The 11,203-nt window shown below is 40.0% G+C and overlaps 1 protein-coding gene across 1 annotated transcript; it reads right to left on the bottom strand.

The window, feature by feature from the left end:
* Positions 1–1,475: 1,475 nt before the first annotated feature.
* On the bottom strand, positions 1,476–8,761 carry lamp1b (lysosomal associated membrane protein 1b). The gene is made up of 7 exons (XM_085374083.1): positions 8,698–8,761; positions 8,384–8,481; positions 6,683–6,858; positions 6,464–6,592; positions 6,276–6,342; positions 4,343–4,510; positions 1,476–4,258 (listed from the first exon to the last, which is right to left on the bottom strand). The coding sequence occupies exons 2-7, from the start codon at positions 8,442–8,444 to the stop codon at positions 4,119–4,121; spliced, it is 741 nt and encodes a 246-aa protein (XP_085230209.1). The 5' UTR covers positions 8,445–8,481; positions 8,698–8,761; the 3' UTR covers positions 1,476–4,118.
* Between the last annotated feature and the right edge of the window lie 2,442 nt (positions 8,762–11,203).

The following is an 11,203-nucleotide window of genomic DNA, read 5'->3' as shown; positions in this document are numbered from 1 at the left end:
AGCTGCGCGTCATGTAGCTGGAGTCCAGTGTTTTAACCGATGCATGAAACTATACATTTTTAGACATAAGTTGTAAAGGCCGCCGTTTTCTTTGTGAGTATTTATTACACGGCGTGCTGCGGGGAAAAGCCTGTTCTAACGTTTGAGTCTAAGGTTTATTTTTTAGCACCTGGCGGCTCTTTTTTAAATTCTCATCCGTAAATAATCTGCTCTTTCACGTGATTCAGTTTATTTTGAAAGGTCTCAACAGGATCTTGAGCTTTATTGTGAAAGGTTTATGTGGAACATAAACAAGCGGACACGCGATACTGTTACCGTCGTTGTTGCTAACCACAACGCAAACAAACAGGCGCTTGTCCATCTGTAGTGTGGTTCTATTAAATATAAGGGAAAGAGAGAACTTTAAGAAATTAATATAGACACTACAGTGACCATCAAAACGATGAAAAAATATTGCCGTAAACAGTTTATTTTGCGACACCACGAAACAAACGATAACGTAAAATGAAATGATAGACGTTTTTATATCGTCATCCGATATATATCATTATATGAACAGCCCTAGCCATAATAGTCTGTAAACTATCATAAAGTACAATAAGTAAATATTCAAATGCAAAATGAATGTAGATAATACAGATAAACAACTTTTGAAATTAAAATGCAAACTATAGAATAGCTGATGTTAGTAAACCCAAATCCCCAACAGCTATGGATAAGACTGTGAGAAGGTGGCTCTGCTATAAAAAAAAAAAAAAGTTTCCAAACAAGTTGGGGCGCTATGTAAATAAAAACCAAACGCAAATGATGTGCAAATGATCTGAACACCATAATTTATCAAAAATATTAGAAAGACATCAAACGTGACACTGGTGGATTTTACACCATTATGGCACACCCACCTTTACTGGACACAGGGTTGTAAAAGTACCTCTTTGTAACTGTTTTACATTTCCTCATGTTCCCATTGCATCACATAACCTGGTTTTGTATCCCTTTTTCAGTCATTTTGTGCCTTATAGGATGTGTTGTATCCTCCATGACCACACCCTGCAGATCCAGTCTCTGCATGGACTGATGCAAATTTGCTGTTTCCAAGTGACATTTACATTATTTAGTCAACACGTGCGTTGTAACAGGCTCCCTGTTGCTCGGGGACTGCTTTGACAGTCAAACACCATGTTCATTTAACTTCCCTTAACCTCCCACTCTTTACTCGCAGGTATGAACTTGGCTATTTGCTTTGTTCTTTTAACTTTATTCAAATGTCAAAACTGTGGTTAAAACACAGTGAATATGTTTGTATTCTCTAAAAAAATGATATTGGAATTTAGTCTTTGATGGTATTCAATACCTTCCTTGTCAAATAATGAACATCCGCTTCTAAGGAGCCCAAACAAATAAAAACCCAACAGGGAACAGGTTTGTCTGCTAACAAACAGCATGAAGGCAAAACAAAGAGTCAGATGGCCTCATTCATCACTTTTATTGACCTCTCCTTAAAAAAAAATGTTCAGACGAATCTAATAAAACTTTATTAAATAACTACATGAGTATTAACATGAGGGAGGGAGAAAAAAAACAAACACAAAAACACAAATTATCTGTGCTTTTTCCTACTATATCGAACAATGCATATTTATGGTAGTAACAGTACACGAAGGCTACGGGAGACACAAACATGTCTCAGTTATGGCAGCACAGTGTGGGTGAGTGAGCGAGTTCCTGTGTGATATTAGCATTACTTGAATCCCATCCATGTTACAGCTGGGAAGGCACTGATGAACACTGACCAGAGCACTTTGGCCTTTTTAATAATGACACGGGGCTGTTTCTCAGGACTGCAGTTAAACTGCTTTTCTTTCAGGAACCAACATCCCAAGCAAAACAAAACCATCTCTGTAGGAATTTTGTTAAGTTCCTACAGAGATGTTTAGGCTTTGGGCTTCATTTAAACCAACAATGCTGTTAGATCCTGTTTTGGTTGTGTTGTAACGACAGAATTCATAGGAGTGACTATCAGCCTTGTGGGAAATAAACTTTTTTTGTTGCTTTTGTGTCAACTGTTTCTTTATCTACACAGTAAATATACACTAGTCAGCCACAACTTTAAAACCAGATATCTAACATGGCACGTCCCCCTTGCGCCACCAAAATAGAGTCAGTGGCACTGACGCTGAGTAGGTCATCTGTTAAGCGGGAGATCGCTGATTCAATCTCTGGGCAATCCTCAGGCCAGATGCTGAACCCTGAGTTTCTCAGACTGGGAGTGTGTGTTAGGTTAGGTTAGATTAAAAAGTGCTTTGTCATAGAAAAAAAAAGCACTCCTATGAATGTGTGTGAATGGCTGAATGAGGTTTGTAGTAGGAAGCACTTTGAGAGCTCAAATTCAGTAGCAAAGAACTATATAAGTATCAGATCATTTACTATTGACTGCTGGGACACTGACATGGTAACAGATGTGCATTTCTGGCACATCTGTTTGGGCTTTGGGGAGCTTGAGGGCCAGGTCAACACCTTTGGCACTTTGTCATGTTCCTCAAGCCATTCGTGAAATGTTTCTAGAGTGTAGCCTGGTGAATTGTTCTGCAGGGAGATGCAGATGCTATCCTGGTTTGTGCTGAATTTCCAGTAAGGTTTATGCTGCAGATTAAAGTAACATCGACACAAACTGTCTTGACTTCAGTTGAAGGCAGCTGGATTTTCTTTTTTAGCTCTAAGGGTTCCTTTTTTAGTACTTGATCAGAAGTCAACTATGACTCTCCACCAGCTTTTAGAAATGAAGAAGCTTCAAAGTCACTGCAAAAGAAATCCAGTTGCCTTTAACTCAAGCTACAGAGACTTCCACGTGACTTGTAGTGCCCAACCCTTCCCAGCAGAATACTGCACTGAAATTAAATAAACATCACGGTTCACTTCAGCTGCCAGTGGTTTTGATGCTGTGGCTGGTCAGTGCAAAGCTATAGCCAAAGACTGCATGTTGATTAAGAACGGAAGCAAGAGGAGAAGGTACTGAAGGTAACAAAGGTCAGTGTTTTAATGCTCCCCCTTTTGAACAGCGGTGCGTGCCGGAAACGATATCACAACCATTGGCCCCTGCCGCCATTTTGTTGTCGTTGCACATTGCGACGAGATTTAAAAGTGGTGACCTCGTGCAAAAAACTTTCAGGAAAATCCTTGCTTTCGGTTTTGACGTTTTCTCTTTCAATATCAGCGCTTATGTCGCGGTATTGTGAGTGGTGACAGTTGCCATTCAGGAAAATACTGCAAAGGCTACCTGTGCCTTAACGGCCGCAACACATGAAGTGACCAACTCATCCAATGTAAAAATAATACACAGGTAGTTTACAGTGGGAGTACGAGTCTGGCCAGTCTGTCCATTTCCACAAGCTGAATGAAACTAAAACTGACTCACAACAGAAAACATGCTGTGTGTCCGAAAGAGGGAGTGAAAAGCTTTGAAACACTAACCCTGCTTAAAAAAAGAAAGTTAATTCTAAAATGCATCTTAGAGCTACAAGAGGACTCCTCACACATCCTTTTTAGGATTAGGTTATTGTGTTTCTAAATATGTTCTTTCAAACGTGCATACAGCTTGCAGGTAAATAATCAGTTCAGTTCTCAACTGTCGGACGTAGTTTAAGTATAACTGGCAGAAATATTCCCTTTGTAACAGCAAACCTCATTTTATGCTGGACCAATAAAAATGGTCATTCCATAACAGACAAACCCCAGTTTCTAAATCCCCAAATCCCTCAAAATTCCTTTCATAGAAATCATAAATAGCAACTCGAGGACTATAATTGATCCTCTGCAAACATGCATCCCCTCCTTTACATAGTACCAGTGAGAAGTTGGCCTCATTTCATTACAATCTTCTAAATAATTCCCTTTTTTAAGAAAGAGCGGGTCAGTTCAGAAAGCACATATGAACCTCAACAAGGTGATAATAATTAGTGTTACTTATGAGGGCAAAGAACAGCACAGACACACAGAGGCAGGGAGAGAAACATGGAGGGGAAGAGGGGCGAGCTTCAAGTCTCGAAAGACAGTGGTTAATTTTCAGGTAGGGTAGGGCCGCGTTCAGGCCTCTGACAACATGTGAGTAAGGAGTGACCTCAGATGCTCTGGTAGCCAGCATGGCTCCTCTTCCTCCCAATGAGGTAGGCCAAGAGCACGATGGCAACGAGCCCCGCTAAAGCTGCTCCGACTACAATGGGGATCAACATGTCATCTTCATCCAGCTGGCATTCCTCAGCTGATAGACAGAAAAGGACACGTGAGAAGGGACAAGGAGGAGATGATGTGTTTTGATCACACTCTACTAGGCGGAAGTGTTTACCTGCTCCAAACTGATCTCCTTTAACGGCGAAAGGCTGCACCTGCAACTGGAAGGTGTTGATGGACAAATTCTGGACCACGTTTAGAGTTTGCTCGTCACGGCAGTAGTACGAGTACCCCACGGTTCCCCGCAGGTAGTCCAGACTGCTGTTATGGCCTGAAATATGCTCTAAAGCAGAAAACAGAATGGACATGAGAAGTGTATCAAGTGCGAAAACAGATTCATATAAGAAGGGAAAAAAATGATTATGAGAGAGAAATTTAAATGAACTACATGTTAATAAAGTTCAGATTCGGTGTGTTTGTTGATCGGTTATCTTCTGGTAAATGAAATTTAAATCAATAAAGTGTGTCTTACAGTTTGAGGTAAGCCCACAATGCTTAAACCTGCCCGCATTTTCTGCATGACCTGCAAATGTGTCAGTGCACGGAAACACTACAGTTTCAGTTTCACTGTGACTTTAACACAAAGATAAGGACTTAATTTTGCATACTGCTTTTTTCCAACTTCACCATAATTACTACAAAACTACAACCTGTAGTCTGTTGTAATGTATGTGACCTCAGTAAACAATGAATTAAGAGACACCACAGCAGAACAACATTCTCGCTAATCTGAGCGATGAAAGCTGCTTTAAATTCACTGAAGAGAGCCAGTTTACAGCTCCTTTTTTTTTTTTGTGGACTCTGCTAAAGTAGCTTTCTGTGACTCACATTTCAAAATCATTCTTAGTTATTTTATACTATGTCTTGGCGCTTCCCTTCAATTCATCATCTGTCTGAAACAAGGCATTTTTTAATTCCCACTGTCGCCAAGTGCTTGCTCATAAGGATTCATCTGATTGTTGGGGTTTCTTCCTGAATACTGTAGGGTCTTCATCTTGCAGTATAAAGCACCTTGACAGTGCAGGTGACTGAGGTGACCACTGTTGTAATTTGGTGCTATTACAATAAAACTGAACTAAACTACAAATGAATCCAATTGAATCCACTTGAAGTGTGACAGACTTCAAGTGGTACCGATTGATGATCAAAAACAATTCTACTGTCAACTGCATGACCAATATCATAACATCTGTCAGCACGCAGTGCGCTTGTGAAAAACAATATTTATAAATGGCTATTGAAACACAATTGTGCTCCGTTGTTGCACTGGGAAATGTGCGGTGTGCAGCTCAGGAGCAAAGAAATCCAGCTAATTTGTTTAATCTGAACAAACACCAAACAAACGTGAACTCTGACCGCTGTGACAACTGCCTACGTCACCAAAAGAAACAAGGTGTCCAGCCGGTATCTGGGAGACAAGGAAAAAGTTGTTATCTGTGTCTGAATTCACTGAATTAGTTCACATGCATCCAAGGTGATGCTACAGAAAGAAACCTCTTTCATAGAAATGGATTCCCATCCAAGCACACACACTCAGTGTGTATTTTAAAACTTGAGCAGCTTGGTGTAGGTGAGCAATACAAGAAAACAGCAATGCTTTGTTGTGCTTTGCTGCAAATAACTCAGATCTAAGAAAATCCTTGATGTATTGATGAAAAGAGGTACAGAATACACACTGACATTTGAACCATTTAAACCCCGCCTATATTGCTATGTCCACTGCACTTCCCTCGAACCAATGAGCAAGTGCAATGAACGCTGTGTCCATTTTGGAAGCACCTTTACACCATGATGCGGCTTGGTCTGACATCAATGCAAATGCATTTTCAATGTGTTTTAGTCGGCTTCAGATCCCATCACAATATTACTGATTAGACAAGGACCTGAGCAACACATGACCACTCACACCTAGTTTATACATATACGTGTGTGTGTGTGTGTGTGTGTGTGGACTACACTGAAGAGTAGGTCACAAAATAGGTTGCACACATGTTCATTAATCAGATACAGACTACCTGGATACAACCTAAGAAGTCGAGGAGCCTCACCTTTCATGTCCGGCCAGGCCGCTGACACGTTCACTTCACTTAAGTGGTACTTGTTGGATGTGGAGTTCTAGTGGAAAAAACAAAAGCACAGCCAAGTGAGCGCCACTGCATTAGAGCAGGTTAACTTCAAGCTCCAGCTGCCATCTAGTGGCTTCTTTAGGAAGTACATGATGAAAACAGAAACTCACCATTGTGAAGACAAAAATGAGGTTGGTTTTAACAGCATCCACTGTGAGCTGCAGGGACGCGATCTCAGAATCACATGATCCAGAGTGCTTTGTCAAATTGGGTTGTAAGTTCATCACATCCTGGACAACCTGTAAAGAAAATCATGAAATGTTATTTGTCCAAATACTTTTAACCTGCGGCATTCGCCTATCAGTTACGTGCGGGTTTTATTGCGGCACCTTTTTCTGGGAGGTGGAGTTGTATGAAATGTTGAGCTGGAGGCCCATGTATGCCATTAAACAGATGGTGCCGTTATTCGTGACGTTGTAGTGTCCTCTTTCAGGTCTTCCGGGTTCTTTGTGTGGTGCGGGAGTGGGCGGGGCAACAGTAGCAAAGCCCTGGTGCAGGACAGTCACTGCAAAACACAATCGTTTACAAGTCAAAGACTACAAAGCTTCAAAATGTCCAAAACTAAAAATAAATATGAGATAAACATTGATATTAATAGTATGCAGTAAATAAAAAGGGCCCACAGTCAATTTTCACCTTGTGCCATTACTTGAATCAATTTTGGTGCCATCGAATACAACTTTTTTGTTTTTAAGTGTTCCATATAGCCTAAGTGTTCCAAAAAGCCTCTATGTGTGAACACATGGCTACATGTTTAGGACTACTTTGTTTTCCCCAATTACTCACCGAATCAGATGGTTTACAAATGAAAAGGTAGAAATTTGACCCATCAATGAGCTGATAATAAAAGGAAAAGAGTAGCCTCCGACATCAAAAGATTATTCTAGCAACTTCAAATCTGAGACAGAAAATTAAAAAGGAGTTGAGTGGGAAGTAAAAAGGGCTTGAGCTCAGTTATTTTCTTCTCAAATTAATGTGTGGATTATGTTGAATATTAATTTTCTTGTTCTATCCAACCAACAGGCAAAACTCTGAAACAACATGAATGCAGTGGTTGATTCGGCTTTTAAAGTATAATATTAAACTAGTACGTGTGATTTTAAAAAAGAACTATCATAAATTAAAGTTTTGAGACTTTAAGAGTGTCTTCTGTTTATGGTGTATGGCTTTATTTTAACTTCAGTGTGCATCATTTGCCTTTTCAGTGCTTTTTCCTCATTCATCTGCCAAGCTTGGAAAGGTTATTTGCATTTACTGTAAACCATGACTATCAAGAACATCCTTAAACAACTGGTTTGGGTTCAAATGCGCTGTATACAAGTACGAAGTTGGAAATTCCAACCTCCTGGTTTGGCCGGCATGGAGTACTTGACGAAGGTACTTTCATCTGCTCCCTCAAGGGGGGGACTACAGCAAATTCAGCAAATATTCAACTCAAAAAGAACTTAAGCACTGGACCGTTTTATGTGTCCTAACCCATTTTAAATTTTATGTGTATGTAATTACTAGCGCACACACACACACACACACACACATATAAACTTAAAAATCGCCACTAAAGAAAACCTCAAAAACTGACAACATTGTAAAACCAGAACGTGAAGCCTCATAGTAAATCTAAACACCCCCTTACATACAATAACTGATCACCCATAACCATAATCATTCATCTTTACACCTAATTTGGTGTAAGCTTCTTTTTAGGCACAAATGCTGTATGTATGTGCCCTAGATTTCCTTGGTACTAGACAAAGAACAGGTAATAAGGAAGAAAACACCCAAACGACGCTTCAGCACATTCGTTGTCATCTATTTTCGTAGCATAAGGCGGCACTCAAGTTCGTTTAAGTGTTTAAAACGCTGATTTTACCACAGCAACACTTTAATTATTTAGTTAAACCAATAAGTTTTAAACCATTAGCGTGTAGCGTTAGCAGCGTTGGTGTAAACGTTGGAGTCCTGCTAATTTCAGATCTTCGGATTTTGTAATCTTGTTGCTAATGTGAACTAAACCGAAACAAAATACTCACCGAAAATGAGGAGTGGCGTTACTCCCACAAACCATGACTGGACACGACAGATTTGCACCATGTTTCTGTTGTTTCCCTCGGGATGGCTCAGCACTTGTCTGCGCGAAATCACAGAAGCACAACAACAAACAGGGCGCAGGGAGTTAGCTAATGTTAGCAGTCGCTGGGCTAGCTCGGCTAATGTTAGCGTCACAACAACGGCAAGAAAACAGACGAAAGTCTCGCGAGCTTATCTGGAGCAATGACAAAGCGCTTCTCTTGAAAACAAAACCCTCAACGGCTTCTGGCTACGTAATTCCAACTTGCTTCTTTACCTGCTAGCTCTGCGGTTAACTGCACTCGCCTTCAACACTTAACAAAAACACTGGCACGATCATGTGACACGAGTGTTCAGAAACACCCAGAAAGTCACGTGTTTTCTAATGCAGCCCCACACAACCTGTTTATTTCTCGAACAGAAGACTTAACTTAAGGGTCGATACATGTTTTTCACATCTGTGTAACAGATAGCTCTTGGTTTAAGGTAACGTAACTATAATAAAATATACATTTAAAGCAACCATTCCGTGTTTAAAATTCTACTTTGGTGCAGAAGGAGAACATCACCACCCTGAAGCATTTAAAAAAAATAGTCAAGTTCGTTTATTTATACACAGTGCTGTGAAAAACTATTTGCCCCTTTCCTGATTCCTAGGTTTTTTTTTAAGTTAATTCGTTATTTACGTAGTTATTTGTCACACATGTTTCAGATCATCAAACTAATTTTGATATTAGACAAAGAAAGATAAATACAAAAGCAGTTTTAAATGATAATTTAATTTATTAAGGGAAAGAAGCTATTCAAACCTACCCAGCATATATGAGAAAGCAATTCACCCAACCTTTGTTAAAACATGATTTAAGTGTGATTGATGACTTTTTTTTTTGGAAAGCAGTCTTCCATTTCACTGATCTCATGCAAGCCTCATTGCTGCCAGACCTGCTGAATCAATCATCCCTTAAACAGAACCTGTTTGACAAAGTGAAGTAGGTTAAAAGATGTCAAAAAGCAATGCACATAAGAACATAAAGAAACAGCTCAGAAACAAGTCCCTGACACCTATCTGTCTGGAAAGGGTCACAAAGCTATTTAAGTTTTTGGACTGCAGTGAATCATGGTGTGAGACCTGTTATCAACAAATGGAGAAAACTTGGAACAGTGGTGAACCCTCTCAGGAGTGACTGGTCTACCAAAATTACTACAAGACCACATTGGTGACTTGTCTAGGAGGTCACAAAAAGCTCAGAATAACAATTTAAGAACCGCAGGCCTCGCATGTCTCAATTACTGTCAGAGTTCATGATTCAACAATAAGAAAAAGCCTGGGTAAAATGGCATTGGGAGTGATCTATGGTTAAAACCACCGCTGACCAAAAAGAGCATAAAGGCTCCTCTCACAGTTGCCAAAAATCATCTTGATGATCAAAGACTTTTGGGAAAACATTTTGGAAACTGACAAGATCCCCCCCAACAGTCAAACATGGTGGTGGCAGTATGATAGTCAGGGGCTGCTTTGCTCGTTCAGGATGACTTGCTGTAATTGATGGAGCCATGAATTCTGCCCTCTACCAGAAAATCCTGAATGACAATGTCCAGCAATTAGCTTGTGCCCAGGAGTTGCACTTGGGTTATACAACAGGCCTATGATCCAGAATACCAGCAAGTCCATCTCTGAATAGCTCAACTTCTTAAAACATTTTTAGGCAGCAAGTGTAGCTGAGGTAAAACAGCAGTGATGTGCTGTCTTTTCTTTGTACCAGTTAAGAAAGGAACGAGGTGCATTTTGAACAATCTACAAACAAGATGCAATGTAATCCTGTATACAGGGAACTGCAGTAGTCAGGCGATAAAGGTGTTTTTAATTTAACAATGGTTTTCAGTTGGTAAAAGCCTTGACAACATTTCTGATTTGATAGTTAAAAGTAAATTAACTATCCATAAAAACACCAAGATTTTTAATAGTTTGGATATTTCCAGATAAAGAACTCTGTGAGGATGTTTGTGGGGCTTGGGCAGACTTCATAAAACAACTGAAACAGTTTTGTTATTTTATTTTTCCACGAGTTCAGATCATTAAAACAGTCATAGGTTCTTTATAATGTGATAGAACAGTACAATATATAAAGCTGTTCACTTTTAAGTGTAGCAATAATATATAAATTGGTATCATCTGCATAACAGTAATACTAAATTTTGTATTTCTCAAAGAGAGGGGTAAAATATGCAATAAAAATTTTTAAAAAGACCTAAACTGGATCCTTGATGGATAACCCAGTTAATGGATGTGTGCCACAGCTGGCACATGAAGGCTTAACTGATGGCACGGCCCGATGGCCATAGCTGGACTGGCCATCGGGCATACCGGGCATTTGCTCGGTGGGTCGATGGTGATTTTTCGTTTTTATGGGCCGATTTTAATTTTTTTTTTTTGTAACAGGATAAACAATGAATGGTGGTGGATTGTCCAGATGCTGGCCGATGTGTAAAAATAACTCAGTTGTTTGGTGGTTGCTGTGGCGGAGCTCCCACAGAGGCCAGCAGGTGGATGAGTGAAAGGGGAGGCAGGAGGAGGAGAGACCCGAGGCGGCTGCCGGTCCGAGTGTCAGGTGAATTGAACTTCACGTAAGAAGTTATGACCTGCAGTCTGTATGGGTCAGATATAAACCAAGTTTAGGTGGAGTTTATTTTTGTTGTGCTGACTTTTTACAGTCAGTTACAATAACTAGCTAGCATGACGGAGTTTCTATACAGCTGGGTGGGTGCTATGATGTTACTGATAG

This window comes from Diplotaxodon limnothrissa, linkage group LG16 (assembly GCF_057381915.1).
Source record: "Diplotaxodon limnothrissa isolate DT_005_m linkage group LG16, D_limnothrissa_male_GT1.1, whole genome shotgun sequence".
Taxonomy (NCBI): domain Eukaryota; kingdom Metazoa; phylum Chordata; class Actinopteri; order Cichliformes; family Cichlidae; genus Diplotaxodon; species Diplotaxodon limnothrissa.
Note: the sequence above shows the minus strand (reverse complement) of the source record. Positions and strands in the feature narration are given on the sequence as shown.

Excerpts from the sequence above, each read along its gene's own strand:
- lamp1b (XM_085374083.1), bottom strand. The coding sequence starts at position 8,444 with ATGGTGCAAATCTGTCGTGTCCAGTCATGGTTTGTGGGAGTAACGCCA. Across the intron at positions 4,511-6,275 it reads GGCCTGGCCGGACATGAAAG|AGCATATTTCAGGCCATAAC; the intron begins GTGAGGCTCCTC and ends TTTCTGCTTTAG. Across the intron at positions 4,259-4,342 it reads AGGAGATCAGTTTGGAGCAG|CTGAGGAATGCCAGCTGGAT; the intron begins GTAAACACTTCC and ends TCTGTCTATCAG.